At 41.7% G+C, this 26,589-nt stretch overlaps 1 protein-coding gene across 1 annotated transcript in view; it reads right to left on the bottom strand.

Annotated features, from left to right (window-relative positions):
• The window catches only part of STAC (SH3 and cysteine rich domain), a 118,202-nt gene extending 95,212 nt beyond the window's left edge, over positions 1-22,990 (bottom strand). The window contains exon 1 of the mRNA XM_037148378.2: positions 22,673-22,990. Within this exon, the coding sequence (XP_037004273.2) occupies positions 22,673-22,783 (111 nt within the window). The 5' untranslated portion in view covers positions 22,784-22,990. The remainder of the gene's footprint in view (positions 1-22,672) is intronic.
• Positions 22,991-26,589: the final 3,599 nt, after the last annotated feature.

Genomic DNA, 26,589 nt, shown 5'->3' with positions numbered 1-26,589 from the left:
CCAATGGCAAAGGGCTCTGGGGAGCTCACCTCCAAAAATGGTCAAGCTGCCTGGGTTTGAATCCTAGTTTTGATTCCTAAGAGCTCTTTTAGCCTCTTCATGAATGGACAACATCAGTTGTTGAGATAATTCAAGGAGCCAATCTCTATAAAGCTGTTAGCACAGAGTCTGGGACATAGTGTCAATCCAGCACATATTAGCTGTTATTTCTTAAATTCACAAAAGCATGTAATACAGACACACATAACCCGCTGACCCTGTATCTTTACAGCCATGAACTGGTAAACACATTATGGTAAATCTTCATCTATGGTCCATGCACACATATGCTACAGCAAATGCCTTAAATTTTCTCATTCCCTCACTGCCTGTTTTGTCTACCTTTGACTTCATAACATTCCTTTTCAATGCTTTTCAAGAATAGAAAGATTATTTTCTTTTTCTTCCAAGAGCTGGCTGTTACTACGGATGTCTGCCATGGTTCACTGCTGGCTGTCCTCCTGAGTGAGTGACAAATACTCTCAGTAAATCACTTTCTCTAAAAATAGACCACCCTGATGATCTTGAATTCTCATTTCCATACACCTTAAAAGAAAATCCAAATTCCATTCTTTTTAGAGACTTACTGCTAATCTATCCCGAGCAATGGGACTCGGTGGAATGAACAAATCTCTCCCATTTTGCAAAATGCCCTAGTTTTGCCTCTTCTGTTTGTTGGATTTGTATAAAATAGAAATGTAAGGCCGAGAGATTTCTCCTGATTCTGCCAGTTGAATGTTCATTCTGTTTGGCTTTAGGGAGCCTTTTACACGGAGTATTTTACCTTGGTAACTTAGTGCGTGACTTGCCTTCTTGATTTCTCCCTCCAGGTGCATATGAATGAATGGAGTGGGTACAAGATACTTCCCAAGTCATAGTCACTGTGTAAAAGCAGGTGAATTGCTCTCAGTACTATAAGCCAAGTAAACTTTTAAAAAAAATTCTCACCTGAGGACATATTTATTGATTTTTTTATGAGAGAGAGAGAGACATCAATGTGAAAAAGAAACACTGATCAGTTGCCTCCCATAAGCACCCAGACTAGGTATTGAACCCTCAATTTAGATATGTGCACTGACTGAGGATCAAACCCATGATCTTTTGGTGTATGGGATGATGCTCCAACGAACTCAGCCACCTGGCCAGGGCTATAAGCCAACTAAACTTTTGATGGACACTATTCCTCAAGAGTTCATTCACTGGGCTTTCTGGGTCAAGGTCCCCTCAGTTCACATCATATATAGTGCTGCAATGCATGTTTATGGCAATAAATAAATACTAAATAAAATTTAAAAAATAAAAACAACACTTGGAATAAGAACAACACCTGGAAAGCACTGTCTATGGGAAAAATTAACACTGTTGGCCCAATGCTAGTGGAGATTAAGCATGAATTCTATTCATCTCCTTACAATCTTAATACCCATAAACCAACTAAATTCTGATTTGGACCACCCTGCTTCCATGATTTGGATTGGAAATAGGCAGCTGATCAAGATCTTAATACCAAATCGTTAACAGCTCCTCTAGAATCTGTCTGGGCACACTGACTCTGGATCTTCTTACGGGGAAGCACTGCACCCAGAAGAGTACAGGGGATATGTCGAATCTATATTTCTATCCTAGATGCCATTCAGCCAAATCAAGGACAATGAATTTTGCAAGTCTCATGCAGGTGACTTTGATATCATTCCCAGGATGGAGGTAGTTCCTTTCTACATTAGTGCTGTTATTGTCTTTATCGTAATCATCATCATCATCATTATTAGTATTTCCAACCATCATCATGATTAGTATTTCCAACCATAGTGTATAAAGTAAGGAAATCACTTCACTGATACACACACACACACACTCATTTAGGCACCTATAATCGCAAGTATTGGAAATCCCAGAGTCAACCTGGTTGAAGCAATAAGGATATTGCCTGAGAGAAGAAGAGGTGTAATGTAGGGAGGCACTGGAGATGGATAATTCAGCAGCAGAATGATATCATGAAAGAGTTAAGTTCTTTCCATCAATTTACTTTGTCTTCTTCATTCCAGCCTTAGAGCTGGCTTTCCTCGTGCTCTACAATGGCCAACTGTTTGAAAATATCCAGCAGCAGAAGGCTGATGGCACCTTCCAGTGTGCCATCAGCCTGAAAACCTTTCCCAGACTTCTCATCAGACTCCCCTTCTCTCATTGGCCAAAATTGTAACACATGTTCTTCCTCAACCAATCACTGGTGAGAAAAATGAAGCCAGTATATTTAGCTTAGACCAATCAGGATTTACCTCTTGGTATATAGGTTGAGAAAAATGTTTCCTGAAGAGCATGGCTATAAAGAGAAGGGTGGAGACCCCAGAGCAGTGTCAGTATTTTATAAGAAAGAAGAAAGGAGTAATTGGCTCTGGGATTGGCAACCAGCAGTGTCTCCTAAACATGCAGAGACCTTGATGGAGAACAACTGGATGAGTGGTAGGTGAAGAGGCATTGGAAGAAGAAGAAGGGGAGACAATGTGAAAGAAGATAGGAAAGATTTAGGAAGCAAGAGTATGTAGTTCCCTTCCCTAGAGTGGGGGCAGAGCCTGTGACTATGGTGGCATAATGACTCCCCCAGTTAGGTTATATTACCTGAGAAGGTGAGGGAAAATCAGTCTGGGGATTACCATGTTATATAAAACTCCATCTTAGCAGACTGAAGTGAGACTGTCCTGTTGGCCTTCAAGATGTAAGCTTCCATGTTATGAGCAGAGGCTGGCCATGTGGTTAGGACTTGAGATGGCCTCTAGTTACTGAGAGCATCCCTGGCAGTTAGTGAGAAAGTGGGGACCTCAGCTATACAGCTGCAAAGAACTGAATTTTTTCCAGCAACCAGTGAGCTTGGAGGAAGACCCCGAGCCTTAGATTAGATTGCAGTGTTGGCTGATACCTTAATTTCCTTCTGGTAAGATTCTAGCAAAGGGGCCCTCTGGCTTGTACCTAGACTCCTGACCCACAGAAACTGTGGGATAAGAAATATATGTTGTATTAATGTGGTAAATTTGTGGCATTTTGTTATGCAGCCATAGAAACTAATATACCCACTGTGGATTATTGGATGTGGGAAATAAACTTATTCTTCGATGTTTACCTTCGGTGGTTCATAGCAGTTAATACTGCCGTAACTAAATACAATGGCATTAATGAGGTGGCTCATCTAAAGGCAGTAAATGCCCCATCAAATGTGCAGGGACTGTCACCTCTGGAAATCCTGTCCTAGACATGGTCTGGCGCTGGCTCACAGCACAGTGACACCTGCTAATGGAATGGCATTCTGAGCAGCAATGACATATTAGTTGTCACCTCCAAATTACAACCCTTTTCATTTATGGGATCTGGCTTGCTCTAATTCATTAGAATCTGGACCAGATACATAAAGCATGATGCCTCTGAGACCATCAAGGCTGTCTGTCACATTTGCACAGTACAAAAGGCCATATATTCCTGGCAGCATCTGAGAATTTTTTTTAACCAAAACAAACACTAACATCTATTCTACTCAAATAGGAAAGTGGGATTCTAGTTTTTTTCAGCATTAAAATGTCATAGAACTTTTTGAATAAAGCCATTGGCTCTCATGTCTGTGAACATATAGATAATTCCAGGTACTGTGAATGTATATGCTTTCTCTTTTAATGTTTCCTATACCCTGAAAAGAAGGTGTGAACAAAAAGGGGACTGTGTACAAGTTCAGTGACCCAAAGCGATCTCACAGGGTGATCTGATTACAAAATCCTGACTGTGCAGGCCTGGGGTGGGTGGTCAGGCCTCCAGTCTGTAAAGGATTTTTACCATAAGCAAGCCCTGCCCCTTCTTGTGCATCTAGGTAAACACAGACCTTTGAAATGCCAGAAGTAATCCTCTTTTCCAGGTCCCTTAGAGGCGTAACCACCCTCAAGAGAGCACATGATCTTGGTAACTACCCTGTAATCCAACCAGAGAGATTTCCCCACTTTGCTTTCTCCACCTTCAAGGGTTCGCTCCTAAATCCCAAAGGTATGAAAAGAAACTGCCGAACTGTCATTCTGCAGAGCATTTGAGATCTTGCTTCTCAACACATCATCAGTTTGGCTCAAATAAACTCATAAAAATTCTCTGCAGGTTGTGACATGCTTATGTCAACAAAAGTAATATGTATCCCGCTTTATTGATGAGGAACTTGAGGCTTCTTAGCTTTTCAAAAATTCATTCCTAGGCATTGATTGACTCTTCAGAAAAAATAAAAACCAGTTTTTGGTATGATCAGTATACTTATTGGATCTTTCTGAAGATATCAATTAGAAAGTTTTAAAACTTATTCATAATCCTTGCATAATCTCTCATTTCTCTGGATTTGTTTATTGGGTTTGTGAACACTGGTCCTTCCTATTTATCTTTTAGTTGTTCTTATTAATATGTATAGAATTAGCCTGATCCTATAGGTGCTGGGGCAAGTTTTCTGTGCAGGCACAGCTCTGAACCCAGCACTCCTTGAATCCATCCAAGTTAGAAGGCTGATGGGCAGGAGACAGAGAGGAAGGTGGCACCTGGAATCATCGCTGCCTGTGGTTGCAGCTCTCCTGAGTCATTTCTACCCAAGTTCTCGACACAGCCAGTGCAGGCTTCCCTGGGTCTCCTGCAGCTGGTTTAACTATAGCTCTGATGGGACACACTTACTGTTCTCCCTCTGGGTCCTTCCAGGAACTTCTCTGCAAAGTTCCAAAAGGGATGCCACTGACTGCCTTCTTGTTAATGACTTTGAAAGGAATGAACCTTTTTTTTTTTGAACATAAGAAAATCTCCAGGAATATGCTGGGAAAGGCAGGCTCATGCTATGCACACGCCAGCATGTGTCCTCAAATATGAAATCCCAAGGAAATGCATAGATGGGAACATCCCTGGTGCCCCTTATGGACCTCAGTTGGCCATCTGCATCTTTCTTTCCAGAGGAGACAGTGTGGCTCTAAAGGGCAGGCACAGCAACCTTTCCAGAGGCTTGATTTCTAGCTGTTTCAAAGTGAACACAAAACACTGTTTGGCAATTTGAGCAAGGTAATCTCAGCCATGTGATGCCAATCTCCCTTGCTTTCTTTGTCCAAATCCACCCGAGGCAGGAGATGCGGGAAGGGGAGACAGGCTGGGTCAGCCCAGCATGGTCCTGGAACATTCCTCCTTGCTGGTTGAACTCATTCTGGTCATCTGTGGGCTGACAGAAGCTACAGCCAGAGCCCTAACATACATGCAGACCAGCTTGAGTCAAGGGAACACCTGTAAGTTATAGTTAATGCCATGAATTAAGAGGGTGGGTACCAAAATGCATGCACAGTAGGTAGCTACCTCAAGAGCAGTGGTTCTCAGAGTGTTCTCGGTGCCCACAGCGTCATCTGAACCTTTTTAGAACTGCAAAGTCAGGCTGACCTCACAAAACCTACAAGGTCAGAAGCTCAGGGGGCAGGGCCCAGTAATCCGTGTTTTAACAGGCCCCCTAGGTGGTCCTGAAGCACACTCAAGTTTTCAACCGTTTGCTCTATGGCAGTCTTCGAAGGTCACCATGAGGCTTCCTAACCCAGCATAAATGCCTAAATGGTCCATCCTGTGGCTTAGAGTGTAGTGCTCATTGTGTAACTCTCATTGAGAGTTTAAGAGAAGAACTTAAACTCTCTGGCTTTCAGTTTCTTCAACCCTAATATTACTGGATAGTCTGTGATGATGCCAAATGTTCCTTCCACACTATATTTTGTATGTACTGGGATATATTTTATGTATTTATTTTTTGGAGAGAGGAGAAGGGAGGGAGAAAGAGAGGGAAAGCAACATTGATGTGCTTGAGAAACACTGATCAGCTGCCTCTTACATGCCCCCAAACAGGGACCTGGCTCATAACCCTGGCGCATGCCCTGATTAGGAATTGAACCTGTGATGTTTCAGTTTGCAGGATGACACCCAGTGCACTGAGCCACACCAGTCAGGGGAAAAGTGTATTTTACATACACTCTCAAATAGTTACATAACACAGAAACAGATGATCATTGGACAGTAGGTGAAAAGCTAGTACAATGTACCTGTTTATATATCTCTATGTCTATTAAGCTATGTATCATCTATATGAATCTGCAATATAGTAGCTCAGGTTTTGCAGTGAGAGGAGCTGAATATGACACTTATCTGCTACTTCACATCTGTCGAATTGGGAAAGTACCTCTCTTGCAGGGGGTGATACAATGAAAGTCAGGTGTTCAGTGCTGAGCCTGGAACATAAAAGCTCCAAAAGGGCAGTCACTACTTCTTGCTTTCCTCCCTTGGACAGGAACATTATCCTCACCCTCTTTTTAAGTGCATTAACCCCTTCCCTGTCCCTTATCCATTCTCTGAAATATTTATCAAAGTGTTTGAGCATGAGTGCCACATTTTGTGTGGGGCTGTATAAGGTACAGAATTGTAGGTGGCTAGTCAAATCCCATGACACTTAGAGGCATAATGCAGGCTGATTGATTTAGGCACTGATTCCAGTTATGGGCTTTGGTGTGTCCATGATGTGGGGTCAATACATGGCTCTTCCACCACCTGTGACAAGGGCTGGCTAGGGGGCCCCTGGTCAGAAGGACTGTGTATTGTTTTGGGAATGGATTGTAACTCCCTTCTTATCTCCTTTTGGGAGCAGCTTCTTGTCCTTTTCCTTTGGCACATGCACAGTATGTAATATAGCTCTGGGTCACATGTAGGTGTGTACAACCTGGACCCATGCCACCTGTGTCTGGGACCCTTTTTACCCAGCCCGCACCTGGAGGAGGTGCAGTCTCTCTTCTCTTGCACTGACCAGCGCCATAGGTGCACTCCTTTGTAATGTCAATGACAAACAGCATGCCCACATCTGCTAGTTTTCTGGGTATTTTTAAGTTTTTTTGTGTGGAATATCACGAACACTTCAGCAGCCCCCTGGTTTGGAGCTCCCATGCTACACATGACCTCAAAGTCTGTTGGGGGAACTTTTCTAGAAACCCATGAATGCATGTGAATCAGTTTAGCTAACGTCTTTCCAGTGGTCCCAGGTTAGTCACCCCACAGCAGCAGGTTTCTCAGGCATCTTTATCCTAAGGTTAAAGAATAGCCACATTAGAGGACAAGGTCAGTAATGTTGTCTTGAAGGAGCAAGGCAGTTGGACCACTTGTCCTCCAGCCATTTTTGGACTTTAAATTGTCCAACCAAAACCTTACCTACTAAGCGCTGTCCTTCTCCTTAAGTAGTTGTTTTTTTTTTGGTGGAGGTGGGAGAGTGCATAGAAGAGACCACTCCCTTCACCAGGATCCCCAGCCGACTCTCATACTATCCCATGATGCAGTGGTGCACTAGGGGTACACAGCCAGTTCCTGTGGCCGACAACTCATGTTTGCATCGGATGTCTATCAGACTTTTTGCAAATGTAACTGTCTTTTGTTGACCAAAATTTTTAGCAAAATTCCTTATTGCAGAGCATGGGAGAGGGAGGCAGCTGATGTGCCTGAAGCAGGGCAGGTAGAAACTGAGGTGGCGGGTGCTGTGGTGTCCCTGGCACCCGTTGCCCAACTGCCTTGGTCTGCAGATGACTCTTTCTTCTAAGAATTGCCCTCAGCTGATGGGAACTACCTTTCCTGGGAGATTATGCCACCTGCCACCATAAATAAAACAAATGACTTTGGTCCAAAGATCGATACAGAGTGACACAGTCATGCCATATTGCCTTCAGGCAGAGGGAGCTGGGTGCAGATGTGGCCAGAACTTTACCTGAGGCCATATTCTTGTTCTGCCCCAACTCCTGTCTTACAACCCTTCCCTTCTTCCTTGTAGGTTTCTCCTAAGAGCACAGCCTCAATGAATTACATGCTCTGAACCTCAGGCTCTGCTTCTAGAGACTCCAACTTATGGTGAAGAATAAAGGAATGATAAAAAAATGAACTCAGTACCTTCTGTAGCTACAGCAACTTCGTATGCAGAAAGAAGAATTTCTCAAAGTCGGACCTCTGTGTTTTGATGAGCATGACTCTGTTTCTCTTCCTACTTTTTTTCTTTTTCTCTTCCCTTCTTTCCCTCCTTCCCTCCTTCCTACCTTCCTTCTTTCTTTCCTTACCTCCTTCCTGATATATTTTCATAGATGTTGCTAGAATAGTCTTATCACAAAGCTTAAACTGGCAGGTGGCATTTTAATCTGAACACTGGGTGAGATCAATGCTGATGCTCCCTTCACGGGCCCATGCCTGTCTGTCCAGAAGCCTGGGAACCAGGTACCTGGGCTCCAAGTGCTGGATGCAGGGTCTTTGTGTAGCCATCCAACTAGGCTGTGGACAAACTTACAAGTCAGTTTTCAATTAGGAACCAGAAAGGGTCCTGCCACAAAACTAGATGGTTTGGCATTTTGCTCTTGGCTCCCGAAATACAAGTTTAAAATATCTCCCAGCTTCAACCCCCATGATATGTTACAGATTAATCTGGTTTTTGACTTCCTGCTGCCTGTGCAAGTCACCTTATGGGCAGTCTATGATAGCGACCTGGCCAAAATAATTCTACCCACAAGAACAAACACCCAAAGAACAGATGAAACAACGTGTATAGCTTTCTGAGACAAGTTCATAAAAATCACTAAAATTCTAGAGTACTGGGATTAACAGGAGGAGTTTGAGGATATTCCCGCTGGGAGAAAGGCCATCAATAGGGATTGAGGGTCTGCACATTTGCAGATGAAGGTTAAGAGGCTGTCATGGGCTGAGTTGTGGTTTGACGTGAAGCCTCTTTCCTTTACATCATGTTCTTACTTGTATTTATCAGAAGAACCATAAACTGCATATTTGACTGTATTTTGTCATGTATAATGTGCACCCATGTTTTTATGTACATTATACATGAGATTATTACACCCATGGTATGTAATCATTATACCTGTGTATAACGGGCACACTTATTTTTCCCTCAAAAATTTGGGCCAAAAAAGTGTGTCTTATACATGACAAATACAGTAACTTTGTAGGCTGGATGTTTGTTTCTTTTTGCACACCCTCCCCTCCTTACTGCATCGTCCAACGTATCTGTGGGCATGTCACTTACAGGATACACACTATCTACCTAGAAGAGATAGAAAAAAATTCACTCCATAAAATGTTATTTGGAAAGTCATCTCCATTGGGGATAATCACCAGCAAACTGATCAACATATTAAGCAGCCAGTAAAAATGTATTCATGAAACAAATGAAATCAGCAACTTCAGCTTAATCAATTTGCCTTTTAAATAAGAATTAAAGAACAGCAAACCTATCAGGAAAACTTAGCAACTGACTTATAAAAAAGTGCACCCATGAACTAGGAAATGTCAATAAAAAAGTCTGTTAAATCACTAGCAGACAAATCATTATGTAAAAATCAAAACAAAAACAAAACAAAAAACACTAAAAAACCAAATATCTTCTATTTACTTCCCTGATATTAGATTCAGTTTCTATTTCATTTGAAGGAACATGAAACTCCAACTAGTTTGATGATATTTTTTCTAATATGAAAGCAAATTACAAGTGGTAAATTAGAAGTCTCGAAGTACCTGCAGAGAGGGAGGGTCTTTGTGTAAGGTAAGAAAAATTTTTAGATCATCCAGCAGTAGGAAGTCATCAGTACAAGGGAAAAAAACTACAACGTGCAAAAAGTTCAATAACTGATGTTTAAAATGGTGATCCTGGGTAATCAGAAAAAGGAAATTATAAAACAATGTAATTGCTTTGAAATTTACGAGGCATTTGCAGTTCTGTTATATATGAATGAAATTCCATGTGGAATAGCCTGCATTTGAAAGCAGGGAAATATGAACCAGATTATAGGAAAACTTGCAAGCAAAATTCCCAACAGGGAAGTAAATGCTTAGAACATAAAAAGACATTGTTCTCTGTTGTCAGAAAGGCTTGAGTTCCCAGAATGACTCCTTTCTTGGGCATCCTTACCTGACAAGGATTCCCTGGACCTTTTTTTTTTTTTTTTGTAATGAAAAGAACTCATTTCCTTGAATATGGAACTCCAAGAAAATGTTTCTGGAAGAAAAGTAGTGACTGACTTTGAATAGTAGTAATAATGCGTTATCAGAAAATTATTTTATACCAAACAACCACGGTTTGATTCTCAGTCAGGGCACATGCCTGGGTTGCAGGCCAAGTCCCAGCAGGGGATGCTCGAGAGGGCATCTATAAGGGCAAATATCAATCGTTATACATTGATATTTCTCTCCCTCTCTCCTTCCCTTCCCCTCTAAAAATAAATAAATAAAACCTTTAAAAAATAAAATTATTTTAGCACTTTTCGATCATAAATCTCATTGAAAAGATTCATTGCATCTGTACCATGTGACTTTTGCCATTTTTCCAAGAAACTTCATTTCAAATTTCTGAATGAAACTCCGTAGGAAAATACTGTTCAAGGAACAGAGATTCAAGTTATAATTGACTATTTTATATGTACATCCAAGTCATAGATACCACACTAAATGAAACTTTGGCTCACTGTGTGCTGAAAAGATATAGTTAATCAGTTTAAAAATCTCATTAAGCTTATTAACCTCCAGGGTGGGGACTTTCTTTGTACTTTTAGAAAAAAATTAATCAGGGAAGGTTAATGAATTAGAGGAGGAAATAGATCTCTGCCAAAACTATGGGCAGGGAACTTCTTCTATTATAGAAATAATAACTATCATTTACCAGAAAGACTCCCCTACTGAAGGAAGTTATTCCAATTCAAGGTCTTCTTCCTTGACCCTCACCTGGTTTTAAATTGGGGAGAGAGATGGCCTATGCTAATGAAAGCCAGAAATCAAAGTATCTTCTTGATGGATGAGTCTGGTCCTTGTTGCTATCTCCTTGCCACATAAGGAGATAAAAATGTACATTACCATGACTCACGACCGATCAATCCTTCTAACTACAGGTTGGTTGTCTGACAACCTGCGTGGACCAAACAACATAGCAGAGAACAGCTTCAGTAAAGCCTGCTGGTCACGATCTGAATTCTTGATGACTTTGTTTCTACCTCACTCCATCCTGCTTCTTATTTTCTTTGCTGCTAACCTTGGCTCTTACACTTGCTTGCCTTCTTACCCCACCCTTTGAGATTTCCCTGTCTCCTTGTTTTTCTCACCTTCCTATTCAATTTTTTCTGGCCATTGACTCTAACTGTATGATCTCTGGCCAGGTAACACCCTCGTGGTTGAACCCAGCATCCACCCCTAGGCAATCTCTGTGAAGCGGGTACTCTGAGGAAGAACCGGGCACTCCTCCCTGTCTTTGAAAGTCCTCTCATGCACACTTTTCTTCTCTTCCTTCCCATTTCCCCTCTGTCATTTTCTTATGACTGATTCCCTGCCCCTTTTTAGGCTCCCTCTATAACAATCCATCCTTCACTTCACTACTACAATGTTAATGGCTCCTCTCATCCTCACCCTCCAAAGTGGAAATGTTAAGCACTGCTGTTTAACTCTCCTGATTGTGAACCCAAATCTAAGGGACTAATGTTATATAAATGTAGAGAACTACCTAAAAAGGTGTGTTCACAGGGTAGAAGCACCTGGGACTCCTGCCAGCTCGAGTGATGGTGAGAGAAGGTAGGAGTGAGCTCATCCCGAGAGGTTACAAAGATCTAAATGAAATGGATAATTTTCTGGTGAACTACAAGTCAACCAACCTGACTGGTGCTAACTTATAAAAAATGGAATGAAAAAATGGAAAATTTTCAAAATTTATTTTAAAATAGGCGCCAGGATTAGTTACTATTGCCATTTTTTAAACATCCAAAGAAGAGATACGGGTTTTATAAACTGTCCCATGGGAAAAGTTAAGACAAACAAAAACATCCATGGAATATTCCCAAATCGTTTTTTAAAACTGGCATATCCTTAAAAATAAAATCTGACCAAGGACACAAAGTTTCAGTCATAGAACAATCTCCTTATGTATAGAGATATAAAAATAATAAAGTGTTGGCAATCAAAACCCAACAGTTTATTAAAAGAAAATCCCCATGGCCAAGTAGGACCTGTTCCAGGAATGTAAGAAGAGTTTAATATTAGGCTATCTATTAATATAATCCATCACATAAAGAGGCCAAATCACCCCCTCATCACATGATTACCTTCATACTTGCCAAAAAGTCATTTTAAACAATTCTACATCCATTCCTGATGGAAATTCTTAGTAAGCTAAGAACATTACCCTTCTTTTACACCAGAAGGACTGTCTCAGTTTAATTGTAGCATGAGTGGGAAGTCTGGATTTTGTGTAAAAGGGGGAATTAATGAATGATTTCATCGGAAATGGATTTGTCTTGAGGTTAAGTTTTTAAGCACCACCTTAGGTTTCTCGGGCTGAATGTCTCAATCTGCAGTGGCTTCCAGAGTGGCTTGGAATATAACAGGGCTGAGACCACTCCTTAGCACCAGCACCACGCAATGCACACTTACAGACAATGTACACTCGCAGCAAAGCATCAGTGGCATTGAAATTGAGTCAGGTACCAGCTCAATGCCTCTGCTAGTTCTTAACCCTATTTTGGAAATTCTAATATAATATAGCTTTGTTCTTACCTACCCTGTTCTTCCCCTGCTGTCCCCAACAAGAGAGAATGAGAGAAGCAAAATTATGACTGTGGATTGTATGATAATTTAGTCTAATAGCTAACATCTACTTATTATGCACCAGGTGCTATGGTAAGCACTTAGCACAAACCAAACTTAACCCTAATGACAGTGCTTCAGAGGGCATTCTTATGCTCACTTGACTGAATGAACAGGGACACTCAGGCAAGTAAAGGACAGAGGACTTGTTTGGTGGCACCCCAAAGTGGGTTTAGACATGGCTGTGCCTGACTCCAGAGCCACTGCTCTGAACCAGAAAGCAACATTATATTTCCTTGCTAATGAATAAGAAATGTCATCGAAAATATCTTAGATTACAAAATTGATATAAAGCAAATTCCCTATGTCAGCAATAACTGGTTAGAAAATGTAAGAGATAGTTCCTAGGAGTAACCCAGAATATTAAATACCCTGGAAGGAGTTAACAGAGAAGGGCAGGTGTTATTTGAAGAAAATTCTCAAGCACTTATGAATGGCACAAAAGACATTTTAGTAACTAACTAAAGATATATACTATGTTCTTGGATGGGAAATCTCATTACTTGTAAATAGCTCACTAAAATGACCTTAAAAATTTGATGCAATTACTTTCAAAATATTATTTTTATCACTTGAGGTAAAAACAAAAAGAAGAGTGTAGCTAAATAAATAAATAATAAAACTCCCACGAAGGTACTTGTGTTATGAATTATGTCTATTATAAAGTTACAGTAATTAAAACATAATAGTCATTCAAAAGTACAATGCAATAGTAAAGGTAAACTCACTGGAAAGTAACAGATGATTCTAAAAGAAAATCTAGTGTATATTATCATTTATTACATAATAATTGTAACATTTCAAGTAAGTGAAAAAAGAATAAATTATTCAACAAATGATTTTAGAAAACTTATTAATTATTTCTAAAAAATAGATTTTTTCATACCAATATCAACATAAATTCCAGATGGATTAAAGCAATAAAAGTAAAAATATATATTATAGACCTAAAAAATATTGGTTAATATTTAATCTGCTCTTACAGTGGGGAAGTCTGTCCAAATATAAATCGAAAGAAGCCATACTTGAACACATTTGTGACATTTAACAACCTAAAAAAGAAGTCTTCTATGTTGAAAATGTAATAAAATTGAAAACAAATTTTAATTTGGGGAAATGTTAGTAACATATGTGAAAGATTATGGTTTTAATATTTATAGAGAATTCTAAAAAAATCAGTAGGAAATAGATGAATGCTTTATGAAAATGTACAAGGACATGAATAGGCAATTTACAGAAGAGAAAGGACAATTTGAAAAATATGAAAAACGATTCTCTTTAGTGAATAAATGTAATTAAGACAATAAGAAAATTCAATACATCTTTGTCCTTAAAATTTGCTGACTGAAATGGCTATCATACTTCAACTCAGTAAAAAACAAAACAAAACAAGAAAAAAACGATTAAAAGTGGGCTAAGGCCTTGAATGGACATTTCTCCAAAGAAGATATACAAGTCATCGATAAACACATGAAAGGATGCTCAACATCACTAATTGTTAGGGAAACGCTAGTCAAAATCGAAGTCAGATAACATTTCACACCCATTAGGATCTAAAAATTAGAAAAGAGTCAGTGTTGGTGAGGATGAAGAGAAACTGGAAGACTTTTGAAATGCAGGTGGGAATCTAAAATGGGGCCGTCACTGTGAAAACCAAGATGATGAGTCCTGAAAAAATTCAACATAGAATTCCCACAAAATCCAGTAGTCCCACTTCTGCTATCTACCTCCCCCCGAAAATGAAAGCAGAGACTTGAACAGATACTTGTACACCCAAGTTCATAGCAGTATTAATCAAAATAGCCAAAAGGTCAAAGCAACCCAAAGGTCCACAGACAGCTGAATGGATAAACAAAAGGTGGTATGTATCAATATATACAGTCAAATATTATTCAGCCTTAAAACATAACACCACAGCGATGGACCTGGAAGATTTACACTAAGTGAAATAAGCCAGTGGCAAAGGACAAAATGTGACACGATCCCTCCTCTCACGTGAGGCCATCTAGAGGACTTGGATTCATGGAGACAGAAAATGAAAAGGCAAGGGCCAGGGGCTGGAGCGAGAGGAGGGTGGAGGGCTGCTGTTCAGTGGGGACAGAGGTCCAGTCTGAGCAGTTCTGGAGAGGAATGGTGGTGACGACTGCGTACAATGTGAACACGCTTCATGCCGCACAGCTGTACGCTTCAAAATGGCTAAAGTGGCATGTTTTATGTCATGTATATTTTACCGCAAATAAAAATAAATGTAGGGGGATTGGAATTGGATGCCTGCATGGACTGGAGATCTGAAAACAAGGGACAGAATGAACTAGAAACAAATTTCTCACCAACTCGGTAGATAATAAAAGAAATTTTAGCAAATGCAGAAAATAAATAAATAAATAAATAAATAAACTCATTAATTAATTCCCTGGGAATTCACAACCACAGACCTGCCTTCTCATAGATTTGGGACTCAAATTTTGATATGGGAAGCCCCCCAAATGCAAAGGTAAGAAAATTAGGTTCTCAGCTGGTGAGACACTTGGCAGAAGAAAACACTATGGAGTGGAATATATTATTGGAAAACTTACATATAAACATGTCCATTTACTCCAAATGGATATATAGATTTATGGTAACACCAATAAAAATCCTAGCAAGTATTTTTGTGGAAATGGGTTAGCTGATTCTAAACTCCACATAGAAATGCCAAGGGCACAATATAACCGAAACAGTGTTGAAAAAAGCAGAGCAAAACTGGAAGACTTAATCTGCCAGATATCAAAACTTTTCCATAAAGCCTCTGCATTTAAGATGTGCAGTACTGGTACAAGGATAGATGAAGAGACCAGCGGGGCGTTACAGAAACCGCCACATAAGTCAGATATCTAGTCTCCTGGTTTATGGCAAAGCTGGTGGTGCAGTGCCATAATGAATCTTGACCCCTACCTAACACCATACCAAGAAACTAATTCCTGGTGGATTATAGAACTATGTGTGAAAGGCAAAACAAAAAACATTTCTAAGGAATAATATAGGAGAATACTTTCATGTCTTTGGTGTAGGCAAATATTTCATAAGTAGAACACAAAAGCACTGAGAACTCTAAGGGAGGGCATTATGGAACTGACCACATTAAATTAAAGTTTAGGTTGAGAAGAGAGAGGTAAATCACACAGTAGAAGATATTTGCAATACATTTATCTCTCACAGCAGCTATATTCAGAATATGTAATGAATTCTTACAAATTAAAAAGAAAAACAGATCACATAATAGAAAAACAGACAAAAGGTTTGAACAAGTACTTCACAGAAGAGGATATTACAGTCATAATAAACACAAAAACTGCTAAACTCAGTAGTCATCGGTGAATTACAAATTAAAACCACAGTATGCTACCACTAATCACCTGTGAGACTGGCTAAAGTGAGAAAGACAGACAATGCCAAGTGTTGATAGGATGAAGAGAAGGTGGAACTTGTACATTGCTGGTGGGACTATGAGTCAGCAGAGCTATTTCAGAAAGTGGACAGTGTCTACTTAGGCTGAGTATATGTATGCCTTACACCCAGCAATGTTGCTCCAAGGTTTACACTCAAAAGAAGTGCTTGTCTAGCACTTCTAGAATTTGTCTAAATTCTTCCCCCTTTGCCCTTGCCCATCCACCCTCTTACTACCACAGTCAATTCGCACACTGTTGTCCACGTCCATGGGTCATTCACACACATTCTTTGTCTGGTCCCGTCTTTTTCTTCCCACCACTATGCCCCTCCCCTCTCCCCTCTGGTCACTTTCAGTCTGTCCCATGTTTCTGGTTCTATTTTATTCATTAGTTAATCTTGTTCATTAGATTCCTCTTATAGGTGAGATCATATGGTATTTCTCAATTTATGAGGTGGTTATACACAGCAGGAGTTTGTTTTTTAAAACTCATTAAGCTCTAATCTATAATGTATGGAATTTCTGGAATGATGTCATACTTCCATAAAAGGTTTATTAAGGAAAAAAAAGGTATGGAAGAATTTTTCGTGAGGGCACTGTGTCAATGAGAATGAAAGACCTTAGAGGTGTTTATATATAAACCTAGTAATTCTACTTCCCATGAAAGTAAGCATAAATACATAAAAATATTGAATGTACATCTTCATATTTTTCAATGCATAAAAGCTGAGAAAGAACCTAAATATGTAATCAAAAGAGATTGATGAAATAGATGTAGTGTAACAATGAAATAGCCTATTACGCCATCTTTAATATTCATGTTACTGAGTATTAAGAGTATAGGAAAACTTTATGTACAACATTAGGTGAAAAAAAAGCAGTGTGCATTTGTGTATACACTATTCTGATTCTGCTACAAGTGTGCATGTGTGTAAAAGTACAAATGTATACAAAGGAAATCCAGCAAAAATTGTAACCACTGTTATGTTTGGTGGTTATGTGATAATAATTTTTTCTTTGCATTTTAATGTGCTTTCCAGTTTTCTACACCGAGCACTGATTACTTTTACAGTTATGAAGACAACTTAGTAAGACATAGTCATCCTTGTAAATGCAACTGTGTCTGAATAACACCTAAGATTCTTTGGCAATGTGGATGGCAACAGCAGGTTATGTTTGCCAGAGCCATTTCTTTGGACTGAAGTATAAATGAAAAATAAAGAAGAGACAGTAAATACAAATGATTCCTTCAAGTACCTAGGTTGGAGGGGAAAGGATCTTGCTTTTTTTGACATTCTACAATCTTTGTAGCCTAGACTAGAGTTTCTGAAACTTGGCTATACAACAAAATCACTAAGGAAGTATTTTAAAAATACTGATGCCTGAGACCCTCATTCAGAGATTTCAATTTGACAGGTCAGGCCTATGGCCTGGGCTCCTCGGGTGATGTGAATACAAAGCCAAGGTTACATTTAATTTTACCTTCTCTTCTGAGTGCAAGTAAAATTTCTTAAAAAAATTTTTTAATAACGTGTACATTTTTAAAAAGATTTTATTCATTTATCTTTAGAGGGGGAAGGAAGGAGAGAGGGAGAGAAATATCAATGTATGGTTGCCTCTCGTGTGTCCCCAGCTGGGAACTAGCATGCAACCCAGGCATGTGCCCTGACTGGGAATCAAACCGCGATTGTCTGGTTTGCAGGCCCATGCTCAATCCACTGAGCTATACCAGCCAGGGCTAAATTTCTTTATATATACCACTGGACACAAAATAGGCAAATAGTTTGGTGTCACAGAAATCTTTCCAGGAGGTACAGGGGATGCCTTCATGGTTAGGATTTCTTTTCCCTAGCTTGAACAGTGGTCCAGGTTCAGAGAAGACCATCCTAGAATGAGGGGGCACCTTGTCCATGGTTCTAATGGACATTGGATGACTTCTATCACCCTTTCAATATCGAAGTCACATATTGGTGAGTCTATGGCTTAGCTTCTTCAGCATGCAAAATAGCTAAGGTGAAATCTCACTGCAATCAACAGCATAACTAAAATTCTAAAGGGAAGTAAACTCAGTTGTATTATTGAAATACCAGTTTTGATTACTGAAATTCTTCCAATGATGACATTTGGGGTTGGCTAGTGACAGAAGTCATTTAATTGGAAGCAGGATGAGAACATAAACAGTGTTTTAAATTTACACATGCTGATAACACAATTAGCTGCTTTGCATATGTTCAGGCTTCGAAAAAAAATCATACCAATTTAGCATTAGCATCCCCATTCTAGAGATTGTGGAGCTGATGAGGCTCAGAGAGGTTAGGCAACTTGCCCATGGTCACAAAGGTGCCTATTGATGAGCAGAGATTTGAATTCTTGTCTATTTGACCTCAAAACCTATAATCCCTTCATATTACCATACAGTGACCTTGGGTCATATAAGTATTGGTGAAACGTATCCATAGCGAAACTTCATATTAGACACTAGTGAGATTTCTATGTTGTCAATAAGTCACTAGGAGAAAAGACATTTATTGAATTAAAGGATGCTGAAAGGTGACTTTTTTCTTAGTGTTCAATATTCTCCATGAAGCCCTTAGAAAATAAATTATGTTGTGGTTTTTCTGGAATAGTCAGTGGGAAGACAGAGGGCTGAGGCTCATCAATAGCTTTCAAGCTCTTTCAACTCAACTGATTTTATGACAAGGAAAATCATATAAACTACATTACCACTTGTGTTTACAGGAATTTGCTCTGAGGAAATTGTACTGGGGTATCCAAAGTTCAAGACAGGGTTCTTAGGCAGGGTATTGCCAGAAACCAGTTGTGTAATCCTAGGCAAGCCACCGCCTCCCTCTGGGCCTGGATTTATGCAAGAAAGAGAATAATGGGGAATATTTAAATAAACTTTGAAGGCTGGAGACACTTTATTGATCTGATGTAAGCTAATGTTCCATCCCTGGATGATGCACATAGGCAGGTACCTGCACAATTTGGAATGTTTTGGTTGTTCATGGATCTTCCAAAGGCCATTCATGAACCCCCAAAAGATATACTGCATTTTGGAATATAATACACACCCCTAAATCTGGAAGCAAATGGGGTACATCTTATAGTTCATATGTAGCTTACCTGGCTCACTGTTGGGGGGAGGGGCAGCAGTGGAGTGGGATCATAGGTTATTATATATGTTACCACATTTTTTGCTTCAAAAATTTTTTTCTTGTTTTATTCCTCTAAAATGCAGGTGTGTCTTATGGTCTGGTGTGTCTTATAGTCCTAAAAATACGGTACTAACCCTTGATTTAAACACCTGGAATATGTAATACTGGGATTGTACCCCTGTTTACAAAATGATCCCTTACCTCTTAGAGATGTGACCTGAAATAGTTTTGGATGAAATAATCTGATGCCTGGAATTTGCTTTAAAATGACCCACTGCATGTGGAGAGGGGTAATAGATGAAGCATGATGGTCTATGAATTGATAATTGATGAGGCCAGGTGATTAGGTACATGATGTTTCTTCATACTACTTCTTCTAGTTTTGTGTATGTTGGAATTCTCTACCATAAAATAAATTTACACTGTAAAAATGATATATAATTTAAAAATACCTGGAATAGACGGTCTTTAGTGTTTCTAATTCTGATATTCCATGATTTAGCATCCCAAAGAATTTGCAAGGAAAGGTACTTCTGGAAACATTTGATGTGCTCAGGGCATTAAATCAGTGTCATTGCTCTTCTAAGGAACCCCCTGTACTAAAGGGTTTGGGTGGCCCAATTTTCCAGATGATTCCATGATATTCCATTCAATTACTTCCATAAATATACTTTTGGGGAAAGGGCAGTAAAACCAAAAGCAAAGAAGCTGGACAAAAATTGGTCTTTATTTCATACGATAATGTGGCTGAGTTCATTTCAAATATTTCTTAGGAAGACCAAACTAACTGTTGTACATAACTTCTGATGACACATAAAATACTTGGTTAGGGTGTTGGGTGAAACAGGGTGTGTAAAACAATGACAGAAGCAGGAGGGTCAGCTGTGCTGTGGTTGAGAACTCACACTCCAGCACAACGCCACCTGGGTCCCTGTCCTCACAGTGTCACTCAACTAACTCTGTGCTCTTGCATAAGTCACCTAACCTTTTTGAGCTCCACTTTCCTACCCATAAAATGGGAAATACCAGCACCATCGTCCTCAGAAGGTGATTGTGAAGAGTCAAGGGGTGCCTGGCATGTAGCCAGCATTCAGGTGACGCTCGCCATTGTTCCCTCAATTGTACAAATAGAAAATAGATGGAAAAGAGACATAAGTCAAAGATTATCAGTAGTTGCCTGTGGATCATGACCAATGGGCAATTTTCTTCTCTTCTTTATTTTTGTTTGGACTTCTCAAATTTGCCACTCTTAACAATCAGAGAAAAAAAAGTGTTATTAAAAAGGTATTTTTGAAGTGTTTCTTGAGAAAGGTCAGTGCCAGTGCTTGTCCCACTTGGTATTTGGACCAATGGGCCACTCCAGAGGAGTGAGGTGGGATGATCACTAATGTCTTGCTCACACTTTCTCACCAAGGTCTCCTCTGTAGGATTCTTGTCAATGCCCGCGAGCCTTCCTCTGCCCCCCTTTATCGCCATCCTGTCTCCTCCTTATTACACATTCCTCCACACCAGAAGTTAGCCTGTGGGAGCATGGACCCCTTGGAGAACACCACAAATGCTGTGCCAAGGATTATTCATTTAGGCACACTATTTTGCATTCAATTTCCTGGGGTTCATGTCATTTTCTCCCCCCCCACCCCTACCTAATGCATAGCCTATCACTACTGATTAAGAGCACCTAAGCCATGACAGCAAATTTAGGAATGTATAAACACACTTGAGGCATGTTTGAGAAAAAGTGACATGCACAAATTTGAAACCATAAGCCAGATAAATTGGTGGGTAATTACGGGTATTACATAGGTAGTTTTTGCTTTGCCACATAATTTACATGACGAGATCTATAAATAGCAAGCTCATGCGGTGTGCTTGAATCATGCCTCTGTACAGCCAAATGCTAAGCCCTTTCCAGAGCACACCTACTGTGGAGCAACAGGCCACATTCAAAAAGTTTAATGCCAGCTTCCCTCTGGAGTTTGGCTACATTGGTTTCTATAACAGCATTCTAGATGACCTTTGAAATGGCCGCTAACTCATATCACTTAGGTGACTGATGGTGAAGGACGGACAGCGAGACACTCAGAAACTTTTGGTGGGAGGGAAGGTGGTCTGTGTGTGCAGGCTGTGAGGCTGCATTGGGGGTACCGTCTGTGGTGAGACAGGTGGAAAAGGGGCAACATTGATTCCTGAGACTGCACCAGGGTGGGCTTTGGGTCACCTCACCCATGCCTCACAAGGACTGGAAAGTGAAGCTTTGGCCCCTGTTTCCAACTGAGTTTTAGTGGACACACGTGCCCTAGGTCAAACATTTATCAGAAACAATTAAACTAAAATTAAAATAATGCAAAACTCTCTGCCTTGGATAACCATCTAACTTCTGGAGGCTGGGATGTACACAATGCTTAGTGGCTCTGAAACCGCAAGGCCCAGATCTTTGATTTTGCTCCTGCTGATGGGTCAGTGGCTTCCAGGGGCGTGTGGGGGAGAGAGGGGACTTTTCTTTGCTCCATCTGACCTGCTCTCCAAACTGGCACCCCTCGTTCCTTCACTCTTATGCAAAAGATGCTGGGGGAACTCACTGGGAGATCTGCATAAACAGCCAGGAACCTAGTACTTTTGTTAAAAAAGCTGTAAAAGTACAAACTCCACCTTACAGTTTTCACTCCAAAAGGCATCCCACTGCCAGCAGCGGCATTTTACTTGATCCTCTTCCAAGCTTTCCAAGCATGTGCCTGGCACCCACAAGAGCTTCAGAGTAACTGACAGGCGAGGTGCTGAGGGATCGGTTTTGTGCATGTGTTAGTGTAACTCCCATTGAAGCAAATGAAAGTTCTTGGAGTATTAACTTCCACCAGAGGGGCATCCACTTTCCCGCGATCGCCGTATTCCCCATCTAAATTCCCCTAGTTTTTCTAAAATAAGCGGTATCTGAAGTTAGGGATGAGCCCTGCCAAGCAAAGGATCTATGAGACCCTTGGGACACAGACCACTTTTTTTCCGGCTCATAAATGCCCAATTCATGTCTGGGCACAAACAGGGAAAGAACAACCAAGCTATCACCACCCAAGAAATCGATCGATTTCTGAACCCAGAGTCCAGGTGAATTGCGTGTGCTCGCGGGGTGGAAGCCCAGCGAAGCCTTGGGTGTGTGGGGGAGAGAAGGCTGGGTCCATCCACAGGGACGTGGTCCAGCACCGTTAGCAGAGTCAAGCCGGACATTCAAGTGGCAAGGGAGGAACGGTTCTCTAACCCTGGTGGGCTTAGGGGCACATCTCAGCCTCCCATGCCAGCGCCAGTTCAGAGGGAACAAAGGTGGACAGAGAGAGAAAGAAAGGAGAGTTTGGGGTTCTCTTGGGGCAAGTGTGCGCGGTACCTTGGATTCCTGGGAGCTGGTGGACGCCGGAGAGGGCGGCTGCTCTGCGCTCGCTGCCTCCTTGGGCAGCCCGTCCACGCCGTCCTCGCGGGCGCCGCTTGGAGGGATCATTGTGGCGGCGCGGGAATGGTGTTGGGCTCCCAGAGGAACAGCCAGGCTCACCTTCCTCCGGTGCGTCCTCTCCGCTGTGAGCTGGGTCGCTCAGCTGCGGGTCCTAGGGACTCCCATCCTCACTGAGGCACCGACAGCTCTCCGCTGCCCTCGCCCCCAACTGGGCCCTGCCCAGCGCCCGAACTCCCGCGGGTAAAGGAGAGCGCGCCCCGCCCCGCCGCGCACGCCGGCAATCGAACGAACAGTCGTGACTGCCACCCGGCAGCGGGTGAGCGGGCTCAGGCTCCGGCTTGCTTGCCCCGGAGAAGCGGGAGGCGGGGAGGCGGCTCCGGGCGGGGCTGCGCGGCCAATGCCAGGGTGGCGAGGGCAGGCAGAGGCCGCTCCGGAGAGACCCAATGCTGCGGGCTGGGCGCACACTGCACCGCACCAGGTCGGGGTGAATCTTTAGAAGGAGTAGTGAAAATTCAGACCAAACCCCAAGTGAACAGAAGACCCGTGCATGATTCAGCCAGGAGGAACCACCTGCAACAGCTCCCTCCTTTGGCTCCATGGGAGGCAGGGACTTAGCTAAGTTATTTATAGGGCTCAGTGACGAAGATCAGGAATCAGAGCTGGGGTTCCCCCATTCAGCTTTGGACTAAAGCAGAGAGACAATGCAATGAGCTTGTGTCCTCACTTTGCTGTGCATTTCCATGCTTACCCCCTGAATGCTTTTCATCTTGTCGAATCCCCAAGACCACACTATTGGGCTATAGGTATTGCCACTTCCATTTTACACAAGGGACAACTGAGGGTTTAGGGAGGCCAAATAATTTGCTTCAAGTCACTGAACTGTAAATGGTGGGGCTGGAATTGGAACCCGTTTTGACTTTAAAATCCATGCTTTTCCGACTGTCCAGCTTCAAATCTAGGCCAGATCTTCATAGTAGTGGGGCAACTGGGTGTTGCAGTACATCTGCGAGTCCAGGACTGTTCAGAGAGAGAGACAAGCCGTTCTGCCTCAGTAGATCTCTTGGAAACGTAGACATGGCCCCGTCGTGTGAAGGGCAGAAAGATCCAATATTTTTTTAAGATACAACCTCTACCTAGGGAAAGGAAATACACCTGGATATTTAAAAGACTTAAAAAAATTAACACAAAACTCCCTCCTTTATTTTCTAACAGATGATTGTAAACTTACGTTCATATGTTCTTTATTAACAGTAAATGTTTGCAAGACCAGCCTCACGGGTATGCAACCTGTGACGTGAGACACTTGGCTTAGTGCTCTTCTTTTGCTGTCTTGAAACTTCAAATAATTTTTCCACAAGGGGCCCTGCATTTTCATTTTGCACTGGACCCTGTGAATTATGTATCTGGTCCTGTGTGTTTGCCGTAGCTCATGTCCTTTGGAAAGAGCCTACTGCTTTTTCCTCCCTGGACATCAACTGATAGCTCCTGTTCTGATCGACAGCCTCTTTCGTTCTGGACATTGGGCTCTCAGAGTGCCCTGAATACTGTAGTGCCCTGAGTACCATAGTGCCCTGGACCCTCTCATTTGACCAGGCTGGAAGGGCTAACCCAATGGCCATGGCTTTTTCCTCCTCAAAACCCAATTCCTTATCATTCAACAGAGACCACATTCTAACACCCAAAGGCACAAGTGGTACAGAGCACACAATGACAGGAGCAGCAGGCTCAACCCATCCTTATCAAGCATCTCTCCTGTGCCAGGCATTGTGCTAGAAAACGTAGATTAAATCCGTTCTCTTGGGACTTGGAGCCTCGTGAGGGAGACAGTGACTAATTAAATCACGCACGCACAGGCACACACACAGACATTTCTCATGAACTGTGACAGTGAAGTGTAAAGGCTTCTAATGAGCATGTGCAGATGTGAAACCTAATCTAATGTGAGGCCAGAGAAGGATTTTCCCGAGGAAGTGAAGCCCCCAGGGAATCGGAGCAACTACAGTCTTAGTGGACAAGCGTGTCTTGACAACAAGACATTTTTCATCCTTGGATTTGATTTCCTTTAAGAACTCAAGAGCACCTGTGAGATGCCACCCTTTGTTTTAGTAAGTGCTTAGCTCTGATAAACAATAGCCAATAAATTTAAATGTCCCCCTGAAGGAAATTTTTAAAAAGCTAGTATGTCTTTTCTCCTCACAACCCCCCCCCCCCGCCTTGTAGCAGAAATCCTTGGTCTGATAAAGAATAGCTACCTTTCTTAGGAAATTGTGGCATTACCTGTAGTTCAATATTGATCAAGACTTTGCTCCTGTGTTTCTTTCACATAAATCCCTTTCCATTTCATTTCTTTTTTGTTATCTTGGTAATATGTCTTATTCTTCAAAACAGATCTCCAAACATTTATTACTCCTGAAATCTCTTTCCTTGACCCCATTAGTCTGATTTAAATTCCCAAATCGTGTTCTCATGGCAACCTCTCCTAAGTAATTAATGATGAAGCTGTACGACCTTCTGCTGGGCTGTGAGCTGCACTGAGGCAGGGACCATGTTGTGTTTGTCTTGTTTCCTTGGCCCTTGGAACAGTGTTTGTTCTTGAGGTGGGGAAAGGAGACTGATCTTGTAGCCCCCTGAGTTTTAAAGTAGCCTTGGCATTAGTTACTCCCGGTGACCTCCATCCACTGACTAGAGAAAGACACTGGATATTTCTAGAAACCGGTGGGATTTCAAATTACACAAGGGTTTTGTCTTTGTTGAATCGAGAGGATCTTAAACTGAGAGTCATGGTGGTCTGTGCACGTGGGCTTCATTGGTGTGCATGAAGGTGAAAGGTCTGTGATCAGGACACAGGTTCACAGCTCGTCTCTGGGAATAGGAGTGGCAACGGACAGGGCGCTGCTTTGCCTGAGTCTGTGGGGGGAGGGCTGCTGGCAGAGGTGGATGGCACTACGTTAGAGCAGTGTGCCTTGAGGCTTGGGTCATACACACACTGCTGCTTTGGGACTAGGTGACCATCCTGATTCTAAGTCCTGGAGGGATGAGAGTCTTCTCACACTGAAAGCCAGCCCTGACCTGGTACTGAAGGGCCATTGATGTATTGATAGTGATGCCTAGAGAACAGTGAAGAGGACTGATGTTCTTCATGTCCTGGAGGTCAGTGGATGGTAGGACAGCAAAGTGATTCCCAGAGGACACGTGATAAAGCACAGACTTCACCGAGCAGAAGTGCACTTTTTCATGGCCCCATGTGGGGTGTCCTCTCAGGGCTCCCAGTTAAACTGTGGGCGCGACCTTACAGAAGACTGGAGGTACTCAGCACCTGCAGTAACATTTTAGCTACAGTGGTCAAGGTGACTTCATTTCTACCGTAGGCTGGTGAAACCTGGGGAAAATTCAAGTTGCAAATAGTTATCCTAAGTCTCGAGTTTGTACCAGGACCCTGTGATTTTTGTAGCTTCCTTTTGTGGTCAATGTCACTCTGGTTGCTGGCTAAATATCAAGGCAGCAGAAGTGTGAGGGGTGCAAAATTTTGTCTTTATAATCTTGAACTGGAAGCTCCCACTCCTGGTTCATTTACTCATTCACTGATTTGTAAAAAGGGCAAAGCCCTTCTCCTGATCACATACAACCGCCCTTTGCTGTAACACTGCTCAGCTGAAGGGTGTATAATGCTCTCACACTTCTCTCATCACTTCATTCCAAATCTGGATAAAAGACCAGACTTTTATCTTATGGACTTTGGCTTCTTCTAGAGCCGTTTGGTAAAAAAAGATATTATCAAGATTGCTTCATTAAAATGGCCATACTGATGAAGGGTACAAAAAGACCAGCAAGGAAAGGGAAGACAAAAAATCATG

This window comes from Artibeus jamaicensis, unplaced genomic scaffold (assembly GCF_021234435.1).
Source record: "Artibeus jamaicensis isolate MK-2021 breed Jamaican fruit bat unplaced genomic scaffold, CSHL_Jam_final contig_519, whole genome shotgun sequence".
Lineage (NCBI taxonomy): Eukaryota > Metazoa > Chordata > Mammalia > Chiroptera > Phyllostomidae > Artibeus > Artibeus jamaicensis.
The sequence above is the reverse complement of the archived record's forward strand: the minus strand, read 5'-3'. Positions and strand labels throughout refer to the sequence as shown.